General features: G+C 51.2%; 7 protein-coding genes across 7 annotated transcripts; 2 read left to right on the top strand and 5 right to left on the bottom strand.

Annotated features, from left to right (window-relative positions):
- Nucleotides 1–373: 373 nt before the first annotated feature.
- Nucleotides 374–850, bottom strand: M437DRAFT_80192 (uncharacterized protein; the record flags this gene model as incomplete). Its single annotated transcript, XM_041027304.1, has 3 exons — nt 374–550; nt 610–659; nt 712–850. The coding sequence occupies 3 exons, from the start codon at nt 848–850 to the stop codon at nt 374–376; spliced, it is 366 nt and encodes a 121-aa protein (XP_040884571.1).
- Nucleotides 851–1,395: 545 nt separating this feature from the next.
- Nucleotides 1,396–2,323, top strand: M437DRAFT_37362 (uncharacterized protein; the record flags this gene model as incomplete). Its single annotated transcript, XM_041019614.1, has 2 exons — nt 1,396–1,647; nt 1,703–2,323. The coding sequence occupies 2 exons, from the start codon at nt 1,396–1,398 to the stop codon at nt 2,321–2,323; spliced, it is 873 nt and encodes a 290-aa protein (XP_040884570.1).
- Nucleotides 2,324–2,484: 161 nt separating this feature from the next.
- Nucleotides 2,485–4,866, bottom strand: M437DRAFT_80190 (C2H2 type zinc finger domain protein; the record flags this gene model as incomplete). The annotated part of the gene is made up of 5 exons (XM_041027303.1): nt 2,485–3,666; nt 3,716–3,817; nt 3,869–4,123; nt 4,170–4,721; nt 4,777–4,866. 5 exons carry the CDS (start codon nt 4,864–4,866, stop codon nt 2,485–2,487), a joined length of 2,181 nt encoding a protein of 726 aa, XP_040884569.1.
- A 485-nt stretch (nt 4,867–5,351) lies between these two features.
- M437DRAFT_36047 (uncharacterized protein) lies at nt 5,352–6,986 on the bottom strand (the record flags this gene model as incomplete). The annotated part of the gene is made up of 2 exons (XM_041019370.1): nt 5,352–6,640; nt 6,695–6,986. The coding sequence occupies 2 exons, from the start codon at nt 6,984–6,986 to the stop codon at nt 5,352–5,354; spliced, it is 1,581 nt and encodes a 526-aa protein (XP_040884568.1).
- Nucleotides 6,987–8,850: 1,864 nt separating this feature from the next.
- M437DRAFT_20267 (uncharacterized protein) lies at nt 8,851–9,518 on the bottom strand (the record flags this gene model as incomplete). Its single annotated transcript, XM_041018999.1, has 2 exons — nt 8,851–9,267; nt 9,336–9,518. Coding segments are annotated over 2 exons (600 nt in total), but the record flags the coding sequence as incomplete, so codon positions are not given.
- A 382-nt stretch (nt 9,519–9,900) lies between these two features.
- M437DRAFT_37599 (serine/threonine protein kinase, CMGC family, CDC2/CDK subfamily) lies at nt 9,901–11,204 on the bottom strand (the record flags this gene model as incomplete). The annotated part of the gene is made up of 2 exons (XM_041019661.1): nt 9,901–10,975; nt 11,026–11,204. The coding sequence occupies 2 exons, from the start codon at nt 11,202–11,204 to the stop codon at nt 9,901–9,903; spliced, it is 1,254 nt and encodes a 417-aa protein (XP_040884566.1).
- Nucleotides 11,205–12,005: 801 nt separating this feature from the next.
- M437DRAFT_35877 (general substrate transporter) lies at nt 12,006–13,592 on the top strand (the record flags this gene model as incomplete). The annotated part of the gene is made up of 2 exons (XM_041019339.1): nt 12,006–12,101; nt 12,171–13,592. 2 exons carry the CDS (start codon nt 12,006–12,008, stop codon nt 13,590–13,592), a joined length of 1,518 nt encoding a protein of 505 aa, XP_040884565.1.
- Between the last annotated feature and the right edge of the window lie 709 nt (nt 13,593–14,301).

The following is a 14,301-nucleotide window of genomic DNA, read 5'->3' as shown; positions in this document are numbered from 1 at the left end:
TGATCGCCATGCCGTCATCCCGACGCTCCCGTCGCGCGCCCAATCACATGCCCAAAGAAACCATCTTTTTGGAATTCAAAGACAAGTCCGCCATCTCGACCGCGTCCACTTGCCTGTCGATGCACTTAATCTCGGCCTATTTCAATTCTGCAAATTCACAGCCGTCTGTTACCACCTACATCCATGTGAGACGCGTAGCCCTATCATTGAATCTCTACCGCTGTACGCTGTAGTAGCTATGTGGGGCCCAGTCTGAGCAAACCATGACGTTGGTCTTGCTTACGCTCGACTTTGTTTTCTCGATCAACTTCTTTGATGCATCCTCATCGAAAAACATGGAAAATGTGCATTGGTATATCTTGTCCTCTCTTGTCTAGCCCTCGAGCAGACCAGGCAAGTTCTCCTCGATGAACTCTACTACAGCGTCAGGGCCTTTTGACACCTGAAGTCCCTGAGGCAGAGCGAATGTCTTCAATTGCGGGCCCATGATTTCCTTGGCTTCGGCGTGAATGCTCTTGGCTTCCTCAGGTGTCCACATAGATGCTGTGAACTATACACATCTTGTCAGTGTCTTGATGCCATATTGTGGCTGTATTCGGATTGACACACCAGTACGTCGGGCTGGCATCTGGTAACGACTTCGCGAACTTGTTCCTGGTCTTTGTCATGCATCAGCCAATGCCTCTACTATAATCTTTCATTGTAACCTACTATCTGCGTTTCCAGCGTGGATGATCGTGTACTTGTCCTTGACGTTCTCGACGACACGGCCAATCAACCTGTAAGCACGCTCAGGTGCTGTGTTGACCGTGACGAGCTTGAAAGGTCCCAATGGCTTAGAGGTCGACATTTTGTGCAGGTTCAGAGTTGTATGACTGGGAATCAGAAGACAAGAATGCTTGAGGGAGTTACATGGAGCAGATATTCTGGGCCGTCATCGGGTTATCTTGTCAAAACACTCTGTGACTGCCCCACACAGCCCTGCTTCTGTAGAGCTCTGACCAGCAAACAATCGTGTGGTGCTGTTTCGATATGTGGGAAGGACCTCAAACAGAAGCAATAACTTGCGCTGAGATCTGCTTAATATCCTTGCATTGTTACATTCCCTGATCTGGGCTTCTACACAGCTCCAAGTTAATTGAGGACACTTCTGCTTGTTCTGTCTCGGTCTTCGGCATGGTTTCGGCCGAGCAGCAGGCAGAGTGCTCCTTCCCCACCTGTACCCCTCCAAGGTGGGGAAGGAAGGTGTGTCTTCAAGGGTGCGGATCTCACTTGCGGGACTTGATGCGTTCGTGATAGCACTCATTGCGCGACATCGGCATAGTCTATAAGCCTTTTGTTTTGTTCAACGACCTTTGGTTTCCTTTCTCGTTATCTTAGATGTCCCATACCAAAATGTCCTTCAACCGCCTCGTCCGTTTCGTCCCAGCCAGCGACTCCAAGGCAATCCTGATCGGCGAGCCCGTCGATGCTGAACTTGATGTCGGTCTCGCTCTCCGTAAGGGCGACGAGGTTGAAGTCAAGGTCTTTAGCGGAAAGTCCGCCTTGAATCCCGGCTCGCTGTCAGACAAGACCGAGAAGATCGCTAGACTGTTGTCACCATTGTCGCAAGAGGAAGTTGGCACGATACGCTGCATTGGCCTGAACGTAAGACTTGGACTTCACCCTGGCATTCAGACAGCTTCTGACGGGAAACGAACAGTACAAGACACACGCCCAAGAAGTCAACATGGCCGAACCATCAGAGCCCGTCATTTTCCTCAAGCCAGCCACCTCGCTTGCAGACCCTTACCCTCACCCGACCATTATCCCCAAGCACACCAAAGCCTCCGATACGGCAGACTACGAATCTGAACTCGTCGTTGTCATCTCCAAGCCTTGCAAGAACGTCTCCGAGTCGGAAGCCCTTGACTATGTCCTTGGTTACACTGCCGCCAACGACGTCTCCAGCCGTGCCGCTCAGTTTGCCCAGAGCCAGTGGTGCTACAGTAAGGGCTTCGATGGTGCATGCCCTATCGGTCCTGTACTGGCGAGCTCAAAGTTGATCCCCGACCCGAGCAAGCTTCACATCAAGGGTAGCAAGAACGGCAATGTCTTGCAAGATTCTGGCATCGACGACCTTATATTCAGCGTCCCCAAGCTCGTCAGCTTCTGCTCGCAAGGTACTACTCTGCCCGCTGGCACTATTATCCTTACCGGAACTCCCGCCGGTGTAGGTGTAGGCAAGGACCCTAAGGAGTTCTTGCGAGACGGCGATGAGTTCTCGATCGAGGTTCACCCACACATCGGTACTTTGACCACAGTGTTCCAAGACGAGAAATAAAGAACAAGTATAAGAATTTGCAGTGTTCCCGGATTCATGCCAGCTCGACGATTTGAATTTGAAATATAGATAGCCTAAAACGATACATGCGCCCAAGACCCAAAGAATCCTTCCAAACTCCTAGACTAAAGTCATCATGCACTCATAACCGACAGGAGCCTTCAATGACAAAGCGAGATCCACGAATTCAAAAGAGATTCCATGTCATATGCAACCCCCCACTGTGAGCTGAGGCAACGGAACAGCTTCTGCATCGAGTTGAGCTCGTACAACAAGTTGCGAGTCAAAGATTCATAGCCGCTGCCGGACAGCTTCTCGCCACGAACGAATCTTCTCGTCGTGCTCGATCCCGCCGATGTACCCGCAAGATCGCCGAGGATGACACAAGGATCGACTTCGGTGAAGAGCGCATCCTTCCAGTCCACAATACGAGGCAGATTGACCGTTGTGTGGCCTGCTAACGAGAAGACACTGTATACAGTGGCTGCCGCGAACAGTGAGCTGGGCATGTGAAGCACGTGAGCACGACCGCGAGGAAGCTGCTCCACGATATCCTGGATCGCGACAGCGTGTAGCAACGCTCTGCGGGCATCTTCAGTCTTTGCCCAGGCGACCAGATCCAGTCCTGCCTTCGAACCTCTGCTACCTCCTAGCACATGCTGTGCAATGTTGTACCGAGCACACAGATGGCGACAGAGCATGGATGAGTCTGTGGCGGCATCAAGGCAGATGGAATGCCAACGCAACAGAGCCTCAAGCGTTTCAGGATTGGATATATTGTTCTTGGTAATGCTTTCGTGAACTTGAGCCAGCGCCCTACGGATCTCAGAGCGTGTTGGGACGCCAACAGACGGGCCATCAGTAGAGTCTGAAACAAGTGACTGCACACCCTCCAAGATCACACGCAATGAGAAGGAGGTTAGGGTGTGCTCTGGCAGTCTTCCGATATCAGTTGGTAAGAATAGCGATCGGAAAATGCTGCGGAATGAGACATTCTGCCTGGGTTGTGATCGCATCTTGATCAGCCACTCGTCTGCAGTACTTGCTTCGAACAAGCTTTCATCGCATGGTAGTCCAAGCTGGTTAGCAGCGTGCCGCGTCGAGGTAGGGTTGCCACTAGCCGAGGAGACGAGGCCGTCTAAGATGTACTGGGCCAGGAGCACTCTTCTCTGGATCTCGTGAGCAGCCCAAATTTTCCATTGGCGGTCTTTATCCGCTGGAGAGGCGTCCAGTGCAGGTAAATCGTCTATCGAATATGTGTCGTTGTCGTACATGCCACAATGTCTTGCCCATGAGAAGCCGAGAGCATGGAATATCTGCGATGTGGATCGAAGAACCCGGTTCTAGAAACATGTCAGTGATTATGAGACGATATCTAGCTTCACTTCTGACCTTTGAAAGTGCTGCATAGACCTGTCCGAGCAAGGCAGCCAAAACCAGTTGAAGTCCATTGCACGGATCATTCGGCCCTCGATGGGTAATCAGACTCTGCCACTACAGAAACAGTCAGCACTCGCGTCACCGAACCTGCTGAGAACTACATACTGAAGTCGCAATTGCTGTATGCGAAAGGCGCCACAAGGCTTCGCCTTTCGCGATAGAATCCTTGGGCCCAAGATATAGTGAGCCTATGGCGATGGCATTGAGGAGCAAAGGATGTGTACATTCTCGGAAGACGAATGTGGAGCGATGCAATACGGGAAACGTAGGTATAAAGCGAACGAAGAACATGTGCAGGCATTCATCTAAGAACACCGAAGTAATCGACGTAGACTCGGCCTCTGCGGTGATGCTCGACGACTAGGGAAGTTAGCTAGAGCACATCTGATGTGACATCCCCGCTCACCAGATTCGAAATCATCTTGCTGACACCATGAACAGCCTGGTGCCCACCTCCATTAGGTATAGCCTTTATAGCCGAGCCTCGATCATCAAAGGAAGAAGGCGAATCGAGGCTGGTTGGTGTAAACTGTTCAAGCCCCTGCGGGAATGGTAAAGTGCCCACTGGCATATGTGAGATCGTGTCCGTAGACATGATTGACTGGAACAGCTCCTCAGAATCAGGCCATATCAATTGAAAGTCCAGATCCGTTGCACAATTCATGTCCATCATTTCGGGTTCGACTTGATACGGTTGTTCCTGCCAGGATTGCGCGGTAACATGATCGGAGGGAGGTACAAGATTGCGAGTGTCAATCTCCTCATCAGCTGCCAGCAAATGCTGCAGTGCGTGAGATTTGGCTGGCGTATGGGCCGAAGTTGCAGGTGAGGCACACTTCATGCTCTCCCTTCGAAGATGGAGCTTCTCATGGCGTGCTAGTGAGTCTTGTCGACTGAAGGCGCGGTTACACTCTTTGCAAGTAAACGGCCGTACGCCTGTATGAGAACGTTCATGTCTCTGAAGAAGGTGTGTCAGATATCAATCAGTCAATACACGGCGAGCTTTGCCGTACTGTCAAATGCTCTGCTTTAGAATAGATTCTCTGACAGAAACGACATTCCAACTTCTTTGCTGTATTCGCAACACTTTCGATAGAGGCCATTGTGGTCATTTGTGGTGAGTGGTGTGGAGAAGGAAGAAGGTGGTGGAGAAATATTAGGGCACAGGTGAGCCCTGTTGCGGGGCACCGGAACGGATCCTTCATGGCCGACGTCGTGGCATGACATGGCACTCATCTCGGCAAGCATCGTGTTACAAAAGTGCATGGAAAGTCTTCTCGCAGAATGCGAAAGTAAGTATCGATTAAAAGCTAGTTGGGTGGCATTTGCTGGGGGCAAAATAAGAAGAAAAATAATAACTCGCCCCTCTCCAGGCAATTGAACAGCACGAGACTTCAGGGCGCAGCCCCTCAGTCTTTGTCTTTGCCGGAACTTGAGGATAGAAATGAAAAGCCTTTGTAACGTTTCGTGTTACCAACCCCATCACAAACCCAGTGTCCAATCATAAAGTCTTGCCCAACCACGCATTGAATCCAGGAATGGAATTGCATCATCTGTATCACACATACTCATGTCCACCACTCATTCTCTAAAACATGCTCTTTCTCTTCTCAGCGGCACTGAGAACGGAGCCCAGCATCATGTGTCTGCGGCCAAGACCCTGCTGAATAGGGCTGGGAAGCTGCTTGGCAAAAGAGCCCATGTCAAATGCGTCTCCCTTCTCGCTGACTGGAGTCTGAACGGCGCCACCTGCACCAAGACCTTCGAGACTATCCTTGGAGCTTCTCTTGGCGTTGCGCTCGCTGCCAATGGGGCTCTGCTTGCGGAAGCAGGGCTCGTCCTCCTCTGACTGGAAGTTGAGCTCTCGCTCACTGGCAGGGCTACTGCGGGGAGAACCACTGACGGCACGACGGAATGAGCCAGCGCGAACGAGGTTGTCAAGGGCACGACGACGCTGACGAGTTGCGAAGTTCTTGCTGCCTTCGTGCTTGCTGGTGGGCAGAGCGATAAGCTCCTCAAGCGGAGGTGGGCCACGAGGTTGGCGAATAGGGTGTTCTCCAGCACGAGCAGCACCAGGTCCGAAAGTGCCTGTCATTGGGGTTGGTGGGAATACGGTTCTTGCAGATCCGAAAGTAGCAACGTTGCTTGTCTTAGGGCCATCAGATGTTCCTGTCAGGGCGTTGATGGCAAGAGAAGATGCTTTCTTGTGACCACGACGGAAGGCGTTGGCGGACGGAGGAGGGAGCGGCTCGACGTGAGCAAGACTCGACGCAGGTGAAGACGTCTTCTTAGGAGGAGTAATAGAGCGAGAGCCGGTGGGAGTAGGACGCTCAGTGGGTGGCGGCGAGATCTCGGCACGGAAGACAGGCTGTTGCTGTTTCTGAGGGGTGTCAATGTTGAAGAAGCCGTTCTGGTTCTGCGAGACCGGCGACATGGGCGACTGGGCACTGTTGTCCATTGCGTATTGGTACTGGCCAGTCATGGGGTTGTACACGAGGTATAGGCCAGGTTGGCCAGGGACCTCAATAGGCGACTGTTGTTGCTGAGCGCGTTGCTGACCATAAGCATTGACTTGAGACATGGGCTGCTGGAACTGGTTGAGGTTCAAGCCTTGCAACTGAGCAGTGTTGGCGGCAGCAGTGATAGCCGCAAGCTGTTGCTGGAGTTGCTGCTGGCGCTGAGCGAGGAACAGGCTGGTAAGCTGGAGCTGTTCCATTACGTTGGGGTCCATCTCGGCCTCCTGGCCGTAGAAGGTAGGTGGGGCCAAGACCTGCTCGGGCATCGAATACATGTGCTGATGTTGTTGTTGGCGCTGCTGCTGCTGTTGTTGTTGCTGACGACCACCGTAGTGGTTGCCACTGAAGCTAGCAGCGGTGGCTGACTGAGGAACACTTTGCATATACGCATTGTATGTGTTGACGTCCATGCCACTCAGCTGAGACTGGTAGTCTAGCTGGTTGTAAGGAGCGGAAGCAGGCACGGAGGGCGTCTTGGGAGCGGTACGAAGACCGGCGAGGAGGTGCGATCGCGAGGTGCGAGGTGTAGGATTGGAGTCGGCGTGGTTCTCGGCAGGGTTGATATGCTGAGGGAGACCAACGCTGAGGCGCTTGTGGTTGTGACCTCCCCTGTTTCTAGAAGCAAAGCCAGAGCTGGGGGCGCCAAGGCCGTTGGAAGAGAAACCGTTAAAAGTCATCTGAGCGAGACCGCCAGCGTCCATGCTCATTATTACAGTTTGATTCGTAAGACCAGGTGAGATCTGGGCTGAAATGATGTCGATGATGCTGAGTGAAGATGATGATGCGGAGAGTCGTTAAATGTGCTTCGTGCAGAAATGCGGAGCGTCTTGTTTGGCAGTATGTCGAAGGACCAGTGAGAATATGGGCAAGCCGGGGAGCCTGTCGTCAAGGTCGGGTCTTGTACAGAAGTAGAGAGAGGGTAAGCTAGGTGAAGTGCTTGACAAGCAGGCAGCTACACCAAGTGATGCTGGACTGATATTACACAAACGGTCGCTGTGATCCGAGAGATCCGGGGAACCAGCGCGGTATGAGATGTAGTCGAGTTGATAAATGTTTGTCGGTTTTTCAACCAGACAGATGTGTTGTATGCGTATGGATTACACTGTAGAGAAGTGTTTGTCGTGTTGCTGTACGGTGTGATGTCAAGGATCAACGCGTCAATCGGGACAGGGCTGTCAACAGGCACACGTTGGCGCTAGCGATCAAGACAGACAGGTGTGTGTAAATGTTTTGGTTAAGTCCGGCAACTGAAGAGTTCTGAAGTGATGAGTGGCCAGGTGTCAAGCTCGAGATGACTGTGAAGTTGGTCTACAAGAACACAGCGACGAGAGGCTAGACAGTTGAGCGCGTCCGGGTTGAGAAAGCGCCTTCCGGGTTTGGGGAGATTATTAAATTCGCAAAAGGTTCGACGCACAAACAGGTAAGAATGAAACAAGGCTGCAGTCACCAAATGAAGGCAGAAAGGGAAGGACGGGCGCCGAGTAGTTGCAAATGGGCACACTGAGAAGAAAAGAGAAAGAAGAAAGAACCCTTCTTTCTTTGGTCGAAGGGGGGCCAGCGGCAGGAAAGTGACAAAGCTCAACTCCTGCCCTGCTTGGCGTTCGCTGCCACATTTACGAGCGAGGGAAGAGCGAACCCGTTGCTGTACTATACCCTTTGTGGATAAGAGCCGTTTCAGGAGATTCTTCGTTTGTTCGTCAGAGCCATTCAAGTCGTCTCAAACAATTTCCCTCATCTGCCACATGACAGGCTACATCTCCAAACGGTTCAGTTGACTAACGCCTTGGGTGCTGGCACCATGGTTCTCCCATTGTTTGGAAATCCTGCCGCGGTTGAAGCAGCTCCTGAACAAAAAAGCACCGCTCTTTGAGTTTACGGACCCGCAACAAAGCACCATGCAAGCAAATTAGATGGATCGTCAGCCTTTCTGTCTGATTGGGCGCGGCCGTGCCTTGACAGCCGGCCGGGCGCCTAGCACGCTTCGTTCACGTTCCAGCTCTCGAGAGCCACACGCCGCGCTTCTCTGGGTCCACTCAAGTGGTCCTTGTTCACAATCATGCTTGGTCACAGGTTATCCTTGCATTTCCAGAAGCTCACTTGTCGAATCAAGATGTTCAGAGAAGCAGATATGGAGATATCTGCATAATCTGCTGCCTTGCTTTCTCGCCCGCGCGCCGCTACTCGCGGCTCCCTCCTTCTCCTCGTGCAGATCCTCCGCATGGCGGCATACCACATCGTATGAAACGCGCAAGAGGAGGCGTTGCAGATCCAGATAGATTGGCCTAGTAGTGTCAACGGCCGCTCCCCTGGTAATGGCCATGACTGAATTCGAAGTGAAGCACGTGTGCGCGTTTCAGAGGCATTCTGACATTCCTGGAGAGGGCATGGGGGGGGCTTTTGTTTTGTAGCTGGAGCGACCCTGATCATATATATACTTGTGTCAAGTATCATGTTGCAAAGCTGACAGAGTACGTTTGCCAGGTCTCTGAGGTCGTGGGAGGATCGAGTATATGTGGTATAGATTTGAGCTCATGCGGCGACGTCCTTCTCGAAGTTCTTCTCCTGTTTGGCCAATACATGTTTCAAATCCTCAATCTCGACATGATCGCGTGTGTTCTGCATCCTCCTCGCGAACTTGATCTCGCCATCAATCCAGATGAGTTCTCCACCATTTTGACTCTTCTTTCCAGATGAAGTGGTTATGGTCATCAAAGTGTTCGCGGTGCCAATCAGTGTTCCAATGAAGCTGTTCTCAATATAATCTGGCTTCTTTCCCATCCCCAGGTTGCAGGTCATACCGAGTGTGTCATATGTGACACGCGATGGATCCGTAAAGATCTCAAATTTGCAGCCAGTGCGTTCGAGGTAAGTTGGTATAAATGTATGACTGCCACAGCCCACAATAGTAAGTCTTGTGGGTATAGGCCGAGACGCTAGATCGTCAGGAGAGAACGCCTTTGACAGCGCGCGAACATAATCGGCGCACGACTTCCAAGTTGATCAGTATTTACAGCGACGTCAGAAGCGTTTGTTGTTATTTGATAAGCTTTACTTACTTCACAGTTGAAGTGACGGATAAAAATAACGATCGTTCGACGCGGAATATCTCCATGGCGACTCCAGAGTGCGCCGAACTGCTTCTTGTCGCCATTCTTGTCCAAAATGTCTACTTGAGCAACTTTATCGAGTTCGGCCTGGGTCGGAAGGCGTGTCTGGTCTTGTTCGCTCTTTTGCGATTCATTGTCCGTCATGGTGCCTGTCCTCTGGTTGGGAACGTATTATGTAGGGCAAGATGTTTGAAGAATAGGTCCGAAGGCACTCGAGTACGCAATGAAGCGTTCACAAGAACGAAGAGTCGATCAGCAGCCACACCTGTGCACGGCCTCATGAGTTGCGGCGCTCGAAGCCAACCACAACGACAATTTTTGATACAATTGTTCATAGACTAATAATATTTACATTTGAAAAGAAAGAATAGATTCCGATTTGTTCATCTCGGGCTATGTGCCCTTCTCGAAACCCGAACATAGAAGCGGGCTCCTGGGTCCTCCTTAACATCTCTCGGGGAGTGAAACTTCGATAATTCTTCGACTTTGTGAATCATCTGATATGGTCATGACTTCATATTTCCTTGACGCGTTTCGGTGGTCTGAGGAACGAATCATCTGGCAGTCCACTTCTCTTCGTCCCTGGTAGACTGCCTGTTCGAATGTCGTTGTCTTCGGAACTGACCTTCCGAGGAGGATACTTGTGCTCGACACCTGCGAAGCAATTTTTGGGAGGAGCCGCTGGTAAATTGCTTTCATCGTGAAGGAAGTATGGATGTTGAAGCGCATGCTCAGCACTCAGTCGTTTCAATGGATCGTACTCAAGCAGAGCTTTGAGCATGTCTAGTCCATCTCGGTGTGGTGCTGGCATGTTTGCGGCTGAGTATTGACTGTTTCGAGTGAGATTGTCCCACCATTTGTCCAAGCCTATTGGTCGTTGGACTGCAGGATTGCCGGCGGCCAGAGTCTGTAGTTGAGGGTACTCAGGCATCGCTTGAAGTAGTGGCCAGCTCTCCTTTCTCGGGATACCAAGAACTTCAGCAATCTTGCCCATCTGGTTTCTTTGAAATGGCACTGTCTTCTTGGAGTCTTGCTTTGCTTCCTCACCCTTGAAAATTGGTCTCAAACTCAGGAGCTCGGCAAATATGCAGCCGACTGCCCATGTATCGATCGCTGGTGTGTAATGTCGGCTTCCAAGTAGGAGCTCAGGCGCGCGATACCATATAGTGACAACGACCTTGTCCCCGCCAAATAAGGCTTGAAGTGGTTTGTAAAATAGTCGTGCAAGGCCCAGGTCACCTATCTTAACAACACCGGCAGATGTGACCATGATGTTGGCAGGCTTCAGGTCGCGATGCATGACCCAGTTACGATGAAGGTAAAGCAGTCCCTCTAGAAGCTGATACATGATGGAGCGTAGCGTTGGCGCCGGAATGGGAGTACGAGGATGTTGGGTATGCCAGTGTATGATCTGCAAAAGGTCGTGCTCTGCATACTCAAAGACCATGAATATACATTTCGACTCCAGAATGATTTCAACAAGTGAGATGACATTCTCGTGAGACAGCTCTGTGCAGAGAGCCATCTCTCGTATAGCAGACTGTGATATGCCGGTATACTGTAATTCTCCTTCCTTGTCAGGCTTGAACCTAGGTAGCACAAGTCAGCTTTCGGCCGGAAGCCATGGAGTTTGACGTACTTCTTGATAGCGAAAGCCTCAATAGGATTTCCAGAGTTCCGACTAAGAACAGGATGGTGGCCTCTCCCAGATTTGTTGCGGGCTTTGTACACCCTGCCATAGGTGCCACTGCTGATGAAACCTACTACGTCGTAGTTATCATTGATTCGCCTCTGGCTAGTATATCCCATCGACGACATCTTGGTATCTGCAGGCTCTGAGAGCAGATGTTAGCTGACAGCTGGTCACTAGTGCACGGCGTAGAGAGAAAAGGCAAGTGGACAAGAGGAGATACCATTAAAAGCAGAGTGTAATTTGCGTTTGAAGGTCAGGTTGCCTCCTGGGGCGGCGGAATTTGCATTTCTGACACTTGGAGCAGAACTAGGCGGATTGTTGGTGGGCGCAGCAGAAGCGTTCACAGAGGGAGGCACATTTGGGACAGCAGAGGTTGAAGTGATCATGGCGGCGGATTAAATTGTGCTTGGTTTATGCATACCCCACGGTGATGCAGAGTTCCAGCGTTGGGCCGAGCTTGCGACGGGACGGACAAGCACACGGAGAGGGACAGAAAGACTACGGCCCAGACAGACAGCGAAATATGCGGTGAGGCCAAAGGATGAAGGAACACCAGGCTGAGGGAGCAGATGATGTGGCCGACTAGAGATGGCACAGCGACTTTGTTGGTGTAGGAAACGATTCTTGTTCAACCAACGAGAGCAAGCAGCCTTGAATGGGCAAGGTTCGCGGCTGTCGGCTCGCATGTGACTGTCACGTCTTGAGAACGGCTGCGGCTCCACTGTCCAGTGTCGAGCTTCCAGCCATGTCGATATTGACCATGTCACTCTGACACACAATAAGGTCTGACACCAGTAGCCTCCTAGCAAGTCCGAAGCTCTGAAGCCTCTCAGCCTGCGAGACAATTCCCTTCTTCCAATCGTCTGGCCAAAGCGACGCGTCTTTACAGCTGCTCCTTCTTACGTCTGCCAAAGCTTAAATCAGCTATGGATACCAAGTCGTGGTTCAAGGATCTCACGCCTTATTTTGTCTACATTCTCCTCGTGTCCACTATCGGCCCTCTACTCTTCGGTTTCCATCTTGTACGTATCTATCCGTCTTTGCTGTGACCCGGTAGTATCCACTTCCTAACCTCTTATCCACCCTCTCAGGCAGAGTTCAATGCCCCTCAATCTGTTATAACATGCGAGAAAAAGTCCATCTCATCGGCAGTCGTCCCAAGTCTCCCGCAATGTATTCCTATGGACTCGACCCAGTTTGGCTTGGTTTCATCCATCTTCACCTTGGGGGGTCTTCTCGGTGCTCTTAGTGCAGGTCCTCTCTCAGCTCGTTATGGCCGCTACAAGTCCATGCTTTTCAGCACCATTCCCTTTGTCGTCGGTCCAATCTTTGAGGTCCTCGCTACCGACATTCCTCTTATGACCATTGGACGATTCATCAGCGGTCTCGGCGCCGGTGCTTCTGTTGTCATTGCACCCATCTTCATCTCCGAGGTCGCTCCTCCTCACGAGAAGGGCTTCTTTGGCGCTTTCACCCAGATCATGATCAACATGGGCATCTTCATTGCACAGCTGCTTGGTCTCTTCTTGAGTAAAGGCTCGCTGTGGCGAATAATCCTCGCCGCTGGTGGAGCTATTGGTGCCGTTCAAGCCGTCGGGCTATTCCTTGGTGGCCAAGAGAGTCCAAAGTGGCTTGCTGATCATGGCAAAGAAAGACAAGCAAAACGAGTCCTGCGCAAGCTCAGAGGCCACAAAGCCAACATCGACGATGAGGTCAAAGGCTGGGGAGTCGAGAGCTCGCAAGATATGGAAGATGAGGAAGACAGTCTTCTGTCAAACCAAGACCGCATGCCTGCGGGCGGTATCGAACAAAGCGGACCCTCCTCTAATGCCTCGGCAAGCAAAAAGACCAAGGAAGCTTTCGAAGCGCTTGGTGCCCTTGCTGTCCTCAAGAATCCTGACTCTCGCCCTGCCGTCATTGCAGTTGTTGTCATCATGATCGGACAACAGCTTTGCGGTATCAACTCAATAGTCATGTATGGCGTCTCTTTACTTTCGGATCTGCTCTCGGCGAACGCTGCCTTGCTCAACGTCCTGGTTGCAGTCTTGAACATCGTCGTAACAACATCCTGTGCCCCCTTGACTGACAAGCTTGGTCGCAAGGCCTGTCTTCTTGCAAGTATCTTTGGCATGGGTGTGTCTTCCTTGCTCTTGACCATTGGCATTATGAGGCACATCCCTATTCTGTCAGCTATCACAGTCTTGACCTTTGTGGCATCCTTCGGTTTAGGCCTTGGACCTGTACCCTTTATACTTTCCTCGGAGCTTGTTGGACCTGATGCTGTTGGCGCGACTCAGAGTTGGGCTTTGGCAGCCAACTGGATTGCCACTTTTGTGGTTGCCCAGTTCTTCCCCATCGTCAACGAGAAACTTGGTGGTGGTAAGGTTTATTTCATCTTCGCCGCTTTCGCTGCATTCTTGGCTGGCTTCGTGTTCTGGGCAGTGCCCGAGACCAAGGGTAAGTCTGATGCCGACGAGGTTTGGGGTCGTAAGCCTGGCAGAGCTGTCGATTGAGCGTTTCTTCACAAATTTCAGTATCCAACAGATATTTGCAGTTGGTAGAGGCTATATCCAAAACGCAATTGTCTTTGTAAGATTGACTCGCGAGCTATATAAAGAACCTTTGTTTTCCTGAACGACCTGCATCGCAGGTGAGTTGTGTTGCTGCCAATACTCGATTGACAATCGATGTGACCTGGCTTGAGGCTCGTCGTAGTGATGTAAGCTCTCCAGGCAAGACAGCATTCATGCTAGCTACCAGTAAGTATTCATCACGAGTTTGAGAAGCCGCGGGTTGGCACTGTTGAGGAAGTTACCATCAATATCGTTACTTCCGTTATTTCATGTGGGTTGTGGACATTTGTGCTTCCATAGTCACACACCTCGTCTTCAGAAATTCCAACCCTGATAGCAGAACATCGTATTCCTCGCCAGACATTAGTACAGAATATCTAACCAAGCATAATTTGACAATCACCACTATGGAGCAAGATGATTCGGCCACTCCCTCGCCGAAGAACAACAAAAGCAATCCTCTCGAATCCCGGTTTGCCTCAAGAAGCAAGGCTACCAGCGGTGTCGTTCACGAGACCGCTAGCCATCACCGACAATCCGAAGCTTCTGGATCATCCTCTGGGAGTCATTCAATCAGCCATGCCATCAAGAGTCTGTTGCCTCACTCAACTCTCCCAGCTCTGGGCAAAAAGTCGAAGAATAATCCGAG

The sequence above is a fragment of the Aureobasidium melanogenum genome (assembly GCF_000721775.1).
Source record: "Aureobasidium melanogenum CBS 110374 unplaced genomic scaffold scaffold_1, whole genome shotgun sequence".
NCBI classification, from domain to species: domain Eukaryota; kingdom Fungi; phylum Ascomycota; class Dothideomycetes; order Dothideales; family Saccotheciaceae; genus Aureobasidium; species Aureobasidium melanogenum.
The sequence above is the reverse complement of the archived record's forward strand: the minus strand, read 5'-3'. Positions and strand labels throughout refer to the sequence as shown.